A 15,110-nucleotide genomic window follows, 5' to 3' on the forward strand; every position below is an offset into this window, starting at 1 on the left:
TACACAACTATATATTATATATATGTACCTACATACATGTATAATATTATAGCCACCGACACTTAATTTCGTTTTCAGGCCGCGCGTATATTACCCACCTGTATATACATAGATACTAACCTAACCGTTTAGTATAGTCGGTCGTATACCGGCTATTATTGTACGAAATAGGCATAGTACAGATTTTGAAATTTGTAAAAGTGAAGAACTCTGGACTCGCGCGGAGAAGAGGCGTTTATATTATTTTTCCTCTTTCGTTTTGATTAAGCGCACCTGTCTCGGCGGGCGCGCGCGTACGTACAATGTATGTATACGCACATTATACACCTATGTATAATAATAATTGTATTATAGATATTACATACAGCGCTAGTCTTGTCGTCGTCAGTATATCATATTATTATTATTTATTATATCGAGTGCGCGAACGTTCAGTAATGAAGACGTAGACGCCGCGGACGGATTTATATTACGTGCAACGCGGCGGCGGCGGCAGAATCATCGGCCGCCGTCGTAACACTCTTAACATATATTATATTATATCATAGGTATACATACAGTAAAATAAAAACATTCCTAGGTGCCGGTCGCCGGCCTCGGGGGCCCAGTCCATCTTCCCGCCACCGCTATAGATCGTGTGGTTATTTATTTTTTTTTTAAATATATATTATGCACCTATACGCGCATATCTATCATATGTACCTATATTGTAATTTTTTTTTTCCTTTCCGCTCTTTATACGCGTTTGACAGACGACCACCGAGCGTACAATATCTATGACGACAACGACTGCAGCGGCTGCGGCGGTGATTAATCCCTTGCGCGATAATTGGACAAATTGAAACGGCGCGCCGCCGCGGGTAACTTGTTCACACCGTGTCGTCTAGCTGTACATGCGTGTTGCCGCCCGAGGAAGTATACACTTTTTATCATTATTATTATGAGCGGTAGTTGGACGCGCACTTATACCTACACATTATTATTATTATTATTATTATTATTATAATATATTACTTACCTATATCCTACCGTTGTAGTACCGTACTAAAATACACAACGTACGAACATATGTAAGTGTGTGAGTGTGTGTTTAGTGGCGGGACGGACGAGCACGTTGGCAATATTATTATTAACTGAAGACGACCGGTGCGCGGTGGGGCAGGTGCGGAAACGACGGGGGCGACGAGTCCGCGAGAGACCACTGTCGTCGAATTATATAGGTATATAATTATATTATTATATAACATTATAAATGGATAGCACTGTCGATGGTAGACGCGTGAACATATTATACACTACACCGAGTGGCGGCGACGCGACGGTCACCCGTCGATACACCGCGATTGAAGGTAGACGAGGTGGTACACCCGCGCATCCAGTACGGGAGAGTCGAAACGTTTTTATTCTTTTATGCACTTAATTTTTTTTTCCACTCAACTCTGCAGATCGCCTTTCGACCCCGGTGTTCAAAACCCATACGATATTGTTTACCCCCGCCCCGCGCATTGTTTGCAGTATTTAAAAAAATTGCCGGACTACACTAGAGAAAAACACCGAGCTACAAAACCAAAAACTATAGTACTTTAACCTATACCTACATACGTTTTATTATTGTTATTGTTTGACATTGATTGCGCTAATTACAAGGACTTTCTAAATAATGTTTTATTCACAAATAATTATAATTATTTTGCAACAATGCAAATTGAAACAACAACTGATTTTTTTCAATAGCTTATGGATGCTATTTTATTAATAACTTATTACTAAATGTCAACACTTAAATTTTACTCATAGAACATCGCAAAAAGTATTTAATACTGAATTACAAGACATTTAAATGGTAAATATTAATTTGTATTCTGTAGTGCCAACATGGACGTTTGTAAGTTATAAATTATGATAAAACAATTTTAAAAGATTTAAATACCAAATTTGATATTTTTCTTTGTACAGATTTCTCTCCTTGATTTTCTTTTGTGTCACTACATCAATCTGAATACATACATTATAATATAATAATAATGGAATTGAGAAAAACCGCATGTGGAATGATATTATTGTCCATGTCGGCCATTGGTCGAGACACCAATAAAGAACGCATTTTACTAACAAAAGAATAATTACCCGAAACGGATTACATATATCGCCGGCATTCTTGCACGAGTCACACAATCGATGACAAATAATATTCTTAATGCATTTTTATATTTTCTGTCTTGCTCTTTCTAAGACGTTCGTCTTCATATATACTGTATTCATTATTGATAACTACGAAGGCCTTACACACGTGTACTGTGATGCGAGTGTGTATGTGTGTATGTATGAAAGGAGAAGCTAATTCCGAACAAATTGTGCCGAGTCATTACCGGAGTAGAAATAATACGTTTTAGCTTCTGGGCTTTTAACCAGACACTTCTTTTTTCTTATATATAATAATAACGTATTCATAATGCGGACGCCGGCCGTCTCTCTCTCTTTCTCAGTACCTACATTTAATTATTTCTTTTTATTTCCCATTATTTTACTAGGTTTTTTTACCCATTCTTATACACATACCACCCTTCTGTCTCTTGTAAAACTGAGTGCGAGTCCAATTTAGATTTTTCGGAAAAGTGACTTTAACGCCCCAGGCTTTGTCGTGAGAACGAAACAATACCGACACAGTCATTCGGCGAAACCGTATATGTATGTATATTTATATTTATATAACGATATCTATCTTTGAATACGATTGTATAAGGTTGTTTTAAAATACACATAATATATTTTAACATCTTCTGACTAAAATCTGATAGCAAACCTGTTAAATTGACGTATCAACAGGTGGTATACAAATATTATATGAATGCATTTAAACGTCGTGGGCCCGGATGCAATCTACAGGGATCTCGGGAGAAGAGGCGCCACCGATTTTAGTTATTATTATTATTATTATTGGCACTTGTCCGGGTTCAGTGGGAGCGTGAGATAATGCACTTATAATTATTGTACTCGAAGGATAGGTCAATTAAAAACCGATTTGATGCATTTAGACATTAACATAAAATGTTAAATGTAGGTATACGATATTATATGGTAATTTTACTAGTCCTTGTTCTAATGTGTTACGATGGAAACCAAGCCACATTGCCTGTACAGAATAGTCATTTCTTTGAGTTTTGATGGATATACGTCATTACACCGTAAATGCGATTGTTCACGTGTTCGGATAACAAAATATTTCACAATCAAGGACGAAACATATTCCTCCTTAACACTTTTTATCTTTTGTTTTTACATAATTAACTACACGGCAGTTCAATGAAAATATATCGTCCATCGGCTGAGATATACAAGCATATTATATTTTTATCCATGCCTACCTAATGTGTGAACTCATTGTTTCTGTAGATGATTACTTTAGACATTATTCAATTTTTCATTTTTGTAATCATGATATCTCATTATGTCTTATGCAAGTATTAAAACGGAAATTCCTTGAGATCGCCGGTGCAGATAAGACGAGGTATCACCGAAATTAACGGCACTAGGTCATAATAATATATGCTAACGTGTAATTTGCATAAAATTAATAGACTACTGTGTTACAGAGGTTGTACGTTATTGTTCCCTTTTGTTTCGGGTAATTTTCCTTTAACTACGCGGTGTTGCCTTTATCCAATTACGGAATTAATGGCATGGCAATAAAAAAAAACGTTGAATTTAAATTTGAAATTGAGTAATAAACACGGCTTTAATAATAACACATAAAATGCTTAAATATAAGAAGTTTTATGAAAAATTAAGTAGATGGATCTTGTGTGAATAAAACAAAATATAACGTCAATATCTCAGGTCGTCGATGTATACTTATATACACAATTAGTCACTACTAACTACAACAATAACGATAGGTACTAATTAATAATTATCAATGTATCTTCTAATTTTGTAGGCACATTAATACATTATTTACAACGGTATTTTCCAGTGAAGATAATAATAATAAAAATGGCTAATAATTGACAATTATATTCAAATAATAAAACGCTTTGAATAGCAAGTCGAGACGTTTTCTCGATACGGTAACTAAATAGTTTATATTATACGATACACCTGCATAATATAAAACGTCAACGGAAAATAAAAATAACATAATATTATTAAACGAATCGTCATTATATGCGAGATAATATAATTTACGGGAAAATCATGCAATCAAACAAACGACGGTTGATATCGAACGGTATCGTGAAGAGACACGGTACACGTGTGACGTGTATGATGTAATATACTTCTTGGGACAGTTACACGCTATTCCCAAATCCACAAAGTTCAACTTGTCCGCGATAATTGATACCACTGATGATATTGTTTAATATTAAAATGATATTGTGGGACGATAACTTTTTCAGATAAAAACTAAACGAAAATCGAATAACTGCAAAACCTAATGTAATAAACATTTATCGTTTACACCGTCGAATGGTTAAAAACTTAGTTTTATGAAATGCAACGCCCGCGCATATTTCAGGTCCGCTGCTAGATGGATCAAATGTGTGTGTGTGAACGGATATGTTTTTCTCATATTAACCCTGATGGGACGTGCGGTTTCCTCGTCTGAGTGTTTAGAAAAACGACGACACGCGCACTGTTTTATTTTTTAATCGTTATTGTTTTTTAGTGGGATATTGTATTATTATTACTATTATTATTATACGGTTTTGGCTCGAGCCGGGGAATTTACGAGTCTCTCTCGCGCCGAGGTAGACACACGACGACGGTGTGTGCATTATATTATAGGTACCATTATTATAAACATCTGTCCGGGGGACGAGGCGGTGGCGGCGCACGGGCACGACCGCCGGCCCGAGAGTCACCGTGTAAATATTACAACGGCGCGCGCGCGATATATAAAGTAACAATAATAATGGGTACTACACCGCCGGGCGGGCGGGGGACGCGGAAGTGTGCCCTTCCGAACAAAGTAGCCCTCGTGCCCAACCCGTTACACAATCCGCACACGGGATTCGGACCCGCAGACCTAACCGAAGGCGCACGGGGATGACGACGTCGGCGATGATGATGATGACGATGGGGGGTGGATGTCGGATGGGGTTACGCGGACGCGAGCCGTCGGAAAACAAAACGGGGAAAAAAACCAGGAGGCGCGACCCTTCCGGATAACTATACTTGTGTTACCTATACTTCTTTTTTTTTTCTATCCGCTCACGGTCCGCAGTGTAGGTACCATAGATATACCGAAAAGGGGTATATTCCATAACACGGAAGGGACGCGTGTAATGTATTACACCATCGAGGCGAGCTCGTGGCCAGAAACGCACTTATGGTAAATACAATCGGTACCTATAATAGGATTATAGAGTAAATGGCGCCTTCGCGTCTACAGTGGCATGTTACAACACTGTATCTTGTGATAATTTTGCAATGAAAACAAACTGCGGTACCCAAAGATCGGGAAGAGGGGCTAACGGCTTAACCTCTCATCAAGTTCATTCGAAACCGACCTCCCGTCTCCTCCAACAATGAATTATAGTGACTATTTCACATGCATGCGAGTTAAATTTACGTTTTATTATTATTTTAAATCCAAAGGGCTCTATTGGTTTTACAATATCTATTTATATTTTATTTTTTCATTCTTTTTACATAGACGTTTTCAGATAGATAAACTGGTCCATACAATTCACCAATATATCACTCTTCAATCTAAAAAAATCACCTCAGCTTGGTTCTTAAATAATTTTAATACGTACCATTCCATGATATAAGGTAGACGGTAGTCGGGTAGTTTAAAAAAGTTATTGTATAGTTTATAGTTCCGTAAAATATTTTTATTAATTCTGTTTAGTTTGGTCGGATATGTTATAATAACAAAAAATTCTATAAATGAGTTAATTATTGTAACGGAAAGACAGGAGTCGTAAGCCCGCACCACCTAATATTTTAAATGATTTCTGCATAAGTGGTGCCATATACTAAAATATCTAATATTATACATGAATCGGCACGACCGTGGACCGTGGTCTTCGAATATGTCACTTTAGAGTACCTAATTTTCATTACGGGGAAAATCTAGGAAAAACTATTGGAAAATTTTCAAAATAACCAGCTTAGATAATATGGTTAAGCAGTTTGACACGATGTTTGCGGTCAACAACGCGGTTAACCTGTGGTATTTGCGATTGACGACGAGTATAAATTCTTCTCGGGTGTTGTATTTTTTTTTTTTAATACTGCACACCTACGTCGTAGTTGCAATTCAATATTTTATTATACGCTTATAAATTACAATAATTATGTCGTAGACGGATTACATAGCGAATATAATAATAATAATATTATAACCGAGTACTTATAAGCACAATAATACAGCGATAACTACGTAAAAATGTAAACCGGGCATACTAGTATAATATAACTAGAGTTTAATAGTTTTATAATTTGTAAGAGACGTTACCCGATGAAACGAAAATACAAAAAAAACGGAGCGAAACTGAAGTTACACGATATTGCACACGCGTGCGTAGTTCATTTCGTAATTATATTATATTTTCTAGTTTTTACTGAGAATCGCGTCAAAGAACATGAGAGAAATATAAACATACATTTTTTTTTATTGTTTTGTAGTGCAACAACTATATTATTCATTTCTATTATAATAAGTACACATTTTATGGATTTAAATACGATATGTGCAAGATTATTTTATGATGGATGTTTGTAATTCACACAATCTGCGCACGAGATAAAATGCATATAATTACCTATTTTCCTGTGTGTGTATCTCCATAAGAATTCATAATGATAAAATTAAAACAGGTGAACCGTAAAGTAATAACTCATACATGAAATGCAAATAAATATGATAGTATAACATAAAGAAACATTGTAATTAATGCGATTTTTAACTGCTTCAGAAAAAAATTTGAATAATAATTAAAATAAAGAAATGTTATATCATAAACAAAACTATTTAAACTGAAATAGTACTGCATTTTTGTATAGATTATGAATTATAATGATCAAATTAATTATATAAAATAATAAAATTCGTATGAAAACAAGACAGATTCTTATTTTATTTTTTATAGGGTATTTTAAAAATATACATCAAAATATAATATTTACATATCTTCACGGCTATACACTATCATTCATTATGCTTCATGAAATATGTTTGAGTAGTTCATTAAGAAGTAAATTTTTAAATTCAAATAAAATTGAACTAATTTCAAGGAATAAAATATGCATTTAAAAGGTAATGTTTATATTTTATTTATTATTATGGTTATAAATTGATTATATAGGTAACAAACTATCTATTTGTTGTACGCACTTATATCAATAATAATTGTACTCATGCTATAAAAAATCATATTAAGATGTGTACATCAAACAATTTATTTAAATACACTTAAATTATAATATAAAAATAAATGATATATCCTGATTATTTCATACTTATAATGTTTAAAATACGAATATAGTTTCAACTTTTTACGTAATTTAATTATGCATAAAAAGTATATTTGTTAATAAAAAATTTACATCGTAGGTATAGCAATACCCACGAAAAATACTATTAATAAATTACATTGTTATCAATTTATTATTGAATGCGAATTATAAAATATATAATAATAAATTATTCAATTAATTGGATCTCAATTTTCCTATTCTTATTGAGAAGTTTTAAAAATAATATTGTTAAATGTAATTGGCCATGATGAAACTAATTTTCTAAAGCCATATCAAAATATCTAATCGTAATTTCACGTTTTATGTACACGTGCCGTCTCAAATAATCGATCAATCTCATTTAGGTATATTATTCTAATTTTGTATTTAGAATTTGGGAAATGTAGACGGGTATAATAATGATTACATTCAAACCCGTATACCGTAAAAATAGATTTTCTACGAAATGCTATTTTTTTTTAATCTTAAGTACCTATTTAATTTTATATTCACCAGGATCAAACTGAAGTTTGTGAATTATTTATCGTGTTAATCAATAGAATATAATAGTAAAATAAATTATGTATACACACAAATTCCCATTGAATTCGTTTCCAAAATTAAGTAGGTAGTAGACGAACTATAGACATAAATATCCACAATATTATTAATCATTGCATAATATTACAGTAGAGTTTGAGATAAATTTGAGACTGTGGGAAAATAGTATACAGAATATCAACCAGCAGAAATGTCAATCAATCCTAATGGACAATATGGCACGATTTCCAATAATAGTCATGAAATAACACGTCCTTGCAGGCGCGTCTAGAAGGAATACTATGACATTATTATGTTATAATAATAATAATTGGTTAATTAAAAAGGATACACATAGTCGCGGAGACTATTAACAACCAATTGTTTCGTCGCATCTCATATTATAACCGTACAGGTATATCTCATCATCTTACCATGACTACAGGGTATAATAATTATAATATTATTATGTCGACTTATGACGTAACGCGATTGACGAATATTCGGGAAAACATGATGATATTATTCATTCACCGGAAATAACTCCCGAGAGAGAGACATGTAAGCGTCGGATTTTCGATATGAACCATTAAACCATGACTAATTGACGTGTCGTTACTAAACGATCGCTAATTATAATAATATCGTAGTGCCCTTGTTCTAAATATCGTGCAATATGAGCGACGACCATTCTGAATATTGTGATGTAAAACCCATCGTCGATGTGACGCGGACACACTTCGACGTCGCACACACGATCTGCAATATTTGCCTATGCTAAATAGCCATAATTAACAGGTGCCGCAGGAATAGATGGCGACATAACAGTTGGTCCAAAAAAATTGAAAAAGTATGCAGGCACAAAATTGTCATGAAAATATTATAAAAGATCATCGAGACTCGACGAGAACGGCAAAAAATATTCAATGCTTGAATTGGGAACAAATTATAAAGGGGCGGTAAAAAAGTTAAAAAAAAAAAATGTTCGTAACTGAATATTTAATTATCATGGATTAGGACATTATTATGGAAGAGAATTGCAAGATTACTTTATAAAAATAAGAGAAACTCATACCCCTCGAGCCCCCTCAATTCAAGCACTGGGGGTCACTTTCGAATAATATAATAAAATACAATCGAGCAGATCGATATCATAATATGTCTCGGGACTTACCGTTTTCGTTGGGCGTGGGCGGCGGTAGCGGTGACGACTGATCGCCGCGACTCCTACTTCCGCCGATGCTGCCACGTTCGTCATCTTCGTCGTCTTCGTTCTCGTCGTCGTCGTCATCGTCTTCGGACGACGAACCGACGGAAGCGTGGACGGCGCGCATCAGGGCCATCGGCGGCGGCGATGGCACCGTCGACTTTGCAGACGACGCCGGGTGGCCGCCCGCCACCCGATTGTTGTGATGGGTATTATGGAGGTGGTGCGCGAAGTACGGATGCGCCCGGCCACCGTTGTTGTACTTGGGCACGGACAACGAGCTAAGGTCAAGCGGTTGCTGGTCGGTGGCCGCGGCTGTAGCGGCAGTGACGTCACACGACGACGCCCGCCGTCCGGCCAACAAACCGCCGATTCGGTGATGCTGTTGCAGGATCATGGCCGCGGTCGCGGCCGCTACGGCAGCCGCCTTTTCCGAGGGCGGCGAGTCGTTGTTGTTGTTGTTCTTACTGCTGTGGTTGTTGTTGTTGTTCAGGTTGTGGAACTTGTGCAGATTCCGGTAGAATTCAAACCCGGCCGGGTGGAACTTGTGCGCGAGCTTTGACTCGTCGTCGACGCGGCGGTACTGGGCGCTGGTGGCCGTGGCCAGCCTCAGCCCCTCTCCGCCGGCCACTGCGGGTAAGCCCTCCAGCTTAACGGACGGACGGAAACACGGACGAACGTGCGCGCGCGACGAATGCTCGCACGGAAAACTTGTTTCGACAACGGCACAATCGCGAGCACACGATTGTTATAAAAAAAATTATAATAATATTATCACTGCGCGTATTTCGTATTGTAATTATATAATTAATATAAGTGTATATAATATTAATATATATATATATATATAGATAACAACGACGATCTTAATAACAATGCGTTATTATTAATAATATCGTTTATAATATTCGACACGGCACTGTCTCGCGACGATTTTTTTTTTGGGGTTTTCACTGTTGAGTACGAAGACGAATTTATTTATTTTTTAAAAAATATGGAAAATAAAAAACGGAAAAAAACCCAAAAAAAAAACGGACGATAACCGCACGCGGGACGACCGTGTACGTTTGACCGGTGCGTATGACTATATGAAGGCGGCGCGCGGTGTTGTCTCATTCAGTCGTCGCCGTCGACGTCGTCGGCCACCGCCGCCGCCACGCCACCTCCACCGACGCCACCACGTCGGTTACGTCGTGTAGGGGGGAGAACGCTTACGCACACAGGTACTAGTGGGGCCGTCCGAGGGGGCATGACGGGCGGCGGGACCAATCGGAACACGCCCCGCGTGCGTGTGCGCGCCGGTGTTCCGCGAGCGCTGTTCGCGGGCATTTCCGTCGGAGGCGACGACGATTTTCCACTCCGTCCCCGTCGGACGTGTGCGCGTAAGGATTTGCAAAACTTTCGAGCCCCCCTCCCCTTCTCTTACGACCACCCCACTCGTCGCCGACCCACCACCCGGTGGTCCTTATAACTTTTCGCGCGGGTACGGATTTTTTCTTGCATCTCCTGTCTTCTCAAAAGGACACGCCTAGTTCTTTAAATCGGACTTCCGTTTGGCCGCACGGCTTTTTAAGGTTTTTTCTACGCTTTTTTCGTTTTTTTATTTTTATTTTATTTATACACTTGACATTTTTTTTTTTTTTTTTATATACATAATATAATAATATAATACAATATATTTATTATACGTGCGCGTCGCTGCAGCAGGTATTTGAAGTACAAATATTCCGTTTCATTATTGTATTATTTTCCCAACTACGAACTACCTAATGCCTATATACGTTTTTCAAGCGCCGAGAGACGTTTAACTTTCAAAGTTATATATCGCCTATTTTAAATTCTACTCTGATAAACGACGTCCTCTACGTCCATTAGATATAGTGAAGACGTTGTTAAAAGTATAATAGGTTCAACTTTACTATCTAGCCGCGAACCTCGTTTAAAATCGTACAATATATCATTAATTGCTAGAATAACTTGATAGAGTTATAGATACTTATACAATTATTATTATCATATATCGGTAAATATAATAACTATATTATGTAACATAAAAGTAGTGTTTATTTCAATTACTATTATATTAACTAAATGTAAAATAATTTGTCAGACATAAAAATGTTTTTGTTTTATTATAATTAGCACGACAATTAATAAAATTTGTTTTTACTATATACGAATCACACAAGTACTTATTATTTTATACTTCAGTAAAACCACTAATTGGATAATACAAGTATACAGGCATGACTGGTATAATGAGGAATCATTGCACTTATATGTACACTGGTACTTATTTCTAAACTTAAACAGTTATTAATACTTGAAGTTAAATATAATATTTAATTTATACACAGTTTGATTATGTACAGCATACCGCTATAAATTAAATTAAAATATTAGTACCAATAGTTTAGTAGATATTTATTGTGCATATATATTGCGAAAGATACTATAATAGTATATAATATATAGTAATATAGTCATAGTACATGTATAATTTTTATAAGTCTAAGACACTAATTATAGTTTAAGCTTACTATTATAAATAGGTACATAATTATTCATTAATTAAATCCATAACTGAATTAAATCTTTTTTTTGTACAAACGTATATTATTTTTAATGAACTGTGTTATACATAAAAGTATTTGAAAAACATTAATTGACAAAATCAAAATAACTACAAAATATATTTGAAAATTTTGCCATATTATAATTTAAATATATAGCTATAGTCTATAATCTTATATAATACTTACCTATTTTCGGCCGTCGTATATAATAAAATTGTAGTGCGATAAAAACTATCGAAAATAAAGCCAACGGATTCGTGAACGTGTCGCTTTAGAAACTATTATACTATTATATAAAAACAACGATAAAATCCCTTTTGCGAAGTCCCCGCAGTAGTGGAAAAGTAGCCCTTTACTTGCACATCGCGCTAATAATATATAGCCAATCGAGTTCATTCATGCCACAGTATATATATATATATTATATGATACTTTTATAGTCGCGTATACGTCGATTTCGGTGCTGCAATGACGCGGGGTAAGCGTGTTCGTATGCGAGTAAAAAGCTTCAGGCTTGAGTACATAAATATATAGAATGAAGACAATCGGTCGTATTTAGTCGCGGTACCTAACCGTTTTCGGGTATACTGCCGAAATAAAATGTTTTTGGCAAATTCGCAAGACTGTCGTATCCGCATTGAAATATAATTTTAAAATATTGTAATTTGATTGTATAACGTGTGCGGACAAGGATATTAATAATTAATAATATATAAATAATAACATTATATATTTTTCTTTAGATACCGTCTCCGCATCCAACCACGCGACCTGCAGCAGCAAGCAGACTACACAAGTTACAACAGTGGGACGACAAGCATAATTATAAATCAACAACTATTAGGTTCTATGACGACAAGTCGAACGAACTCGGTGGCACACGTTGACTTGGTCGAACACTGCACGACAATATATTATATGTTATAGTACAACTCTGTAATATTATTATTGTTGAATTGTTTTTTTTTCGTCAGCAGAGATGCGATGTCCACCCATGCTCCGATATTCCGTCACGACGCTTTACCGTCGACCAAGTCGACAAAAGTCGATTTTTTGCTTCTTAGTACCGGCCGTTTTCGTTTACATAATATGCATGTGCTGCCCATATAATATCATATACATAGATGCACACCTTTGGGTACCTATATAATCGAAGTGTGAGACGCGGTGACCGGCATGAGTATCGCCTTTTCAAAGACCACAGCTCATCGCTCCCTCTGACCTCGCAATGTTTAGTCTAAATAGCATTATATGACCTAACCGCGTGGTACATATAAGTACTCTCGCACACGTGGGAAATTTGTTTCGCCCACATCACCTAATATACATATTATTATAACGCACATACTACTACTACTAATAATAATAGTAATAATAATATTATCGCGAACCCTTCATCAGTGCTTCTTTTGTGTTACGGCCGAGGGTCGACGGACACACATAATATGTACATTTATAACGCAGCATATACCTACGTATATATATGTGACCCGTCATATTCTAATTGCACTCGTAGCGTACATATTATATATATTCGACACAACAATACAACGGTCATTTCACCACGATGGACTATATATGTATATATATTATACACGCGCGCTCACCTCTGCACACGTATATAGTATACCTATCTATACATAATATTATAACGACGGCGACGGCGACAATATAATAATAATATAACAGACGCGCGACGAGAGTCGTACATATAATATACGAAACGTTATTTATTTTATTTTTTCCCCATTTTATTGCTATTCGCGCCTCCACCCCCGCGTATATATACATCCGGATACGGAAAACGCTGCTGTACATATATGCGCGTATATACGACGACGACGACGGCGACAACTGGGTCATTTCAACAGATGTTGACGTTACACACATAATATACGCGTATATATAGAGGTACCTATAATAATAATATAATGTATACCATATCGTGCATTATGTGTTTGGTATACATATTATATATATAAAGCAGCCTCCGCCGTCGAATGGTCATCTCGTCCACGGCCCAAAGGTGCGGCGCGGGGGCGGTATTGATTTTTCGCATTCACACACACGGGCGTTGCGCCCGCACGCACACTTAGGCACAATGGGGCCCGCGGTGTTGACCGGTGCACGCCGCGCAGAGGGGACGTATTATTATTATTATTATTATTATTTTAACCAGACGGACGCCGCTACGCACGCGTTACACTTTATTATATATTATGTATATTGTATCGATATAATAACGGACTTCTAACGAACAAAGTATTTTTGTAATAATATAATGTATAACACTCGTATGCAAGCCATATAAGATATATTGGTACTTATACTATATACTATATACGGGTTATGTTTGACTGACTTGGCTACTCGCAGTGGTCAACGAACGTCGCGAACCTATATCATATATTATACGATTAGTTTATGCAATAAACTAATAACTAATAATAAGTACTATATATAGTAAGACGTCTATAGAGACCAGAATTATATTATATCCACTGAAGAGGTGCTAAATATCCTATGATGTAAACATGCTTAATGACAATTGAGCACATAGCATTAAGAACCCTTAACCTTCAACTAAATGTATTCGTATGCAAAATAAATTTGGTCTATGAAATCAGTTAGAATTTAAAAGCCCACATTATTATCAAGATGTGTAGGTATACGTTCACTCAGTACATGATGATGCAAATGCATCTAATTCCATCTGTGACGTATTTAAAATTTAATTTAATGAGAGAGAAGACGGATAAACACCTTAAGACACCTATATACGTCACTGGGTTAATTCCATGGTCTCTACTAATAATTAATAATAACCATAAATCATAAACACAGGAATCAAACTTTGTTGCATTTTTTGGCTTATTTATAGGAAATATGATTATTTCCAATAGCAATCGATAAATTCATTTCGATTTTATAGACAAAATATCAAAAATGTCAATAGTGCATGTTAAGAGATATTTTGATTTGAACCTCACGCGGACTTGTTTCAAAAACAATTCTTTGCCATTCCTCTTATTGCTTCTCACAGAGTAGACGTCTTGTCTATAGGTTATAAAATTACACTTAGTCTATAGATATTAACATCTCTGTTCTAATGTTGTTTTAACTATATAATGATTGATAGTCATATTACTTTTACAAATATATTATATTAATTACTTACGTTTGAATACGCTAAGCCATATATATAATATATATATATATATGTGTGTTTTATTCAATCAACATTCTTCATCGGGCACTGAGCGGAAATCAACGTGTAAAACTGATCGTCGCGACGAGACGCGGACACAGTAAGATGTCACACA

The 15,110-nt window shown here is 35.9% G+C and overlaps 1 protein-coding gene across 2 annotated transcripts in view; it reads right to left on the reverse strand.

Moving 5' to 3' along the window:
• The window catches only part of LOC107168699 (uncharacterized), a 42,395-nt gene extending 32,091 nt beyond the window's left edge, over positions 1-10,304 (reverse strand). For both annotated transcript variants that reach the window (XM_089219815.1, XM_015518202.2), the window contains exon 1: positions 9,179-10,304. In XM_089219815.1, the coding sequence (XP_089075941.1) occupies positions 9,179-9,608 (430 nt within the window). In that variant the 5' untranslated portion in view covers positions 9,609-10,304. The remainder of the gene's footprint in view (positions 1-9,178) is intronic.
• Positions 10,305-15,110: the final 4,806 nt, after the last annotated feature.

This window comes from Diuraphis noxia, unplaced genomic scaffold (assembly GCF_037042655.1).
Source record: "Diuraphis noxia isolate RWA-SAM2 unplaced genomic scaffold, SU_Dnox_SAM2 contig0002, whole genome shotgun sequence".
Taxonomy (NCBI): Eukaryota; Metazoa; Arthropoda; class Insecta; order Hemiptera; family Aphididae; genus Diuraphis; species Diuraphis noxia.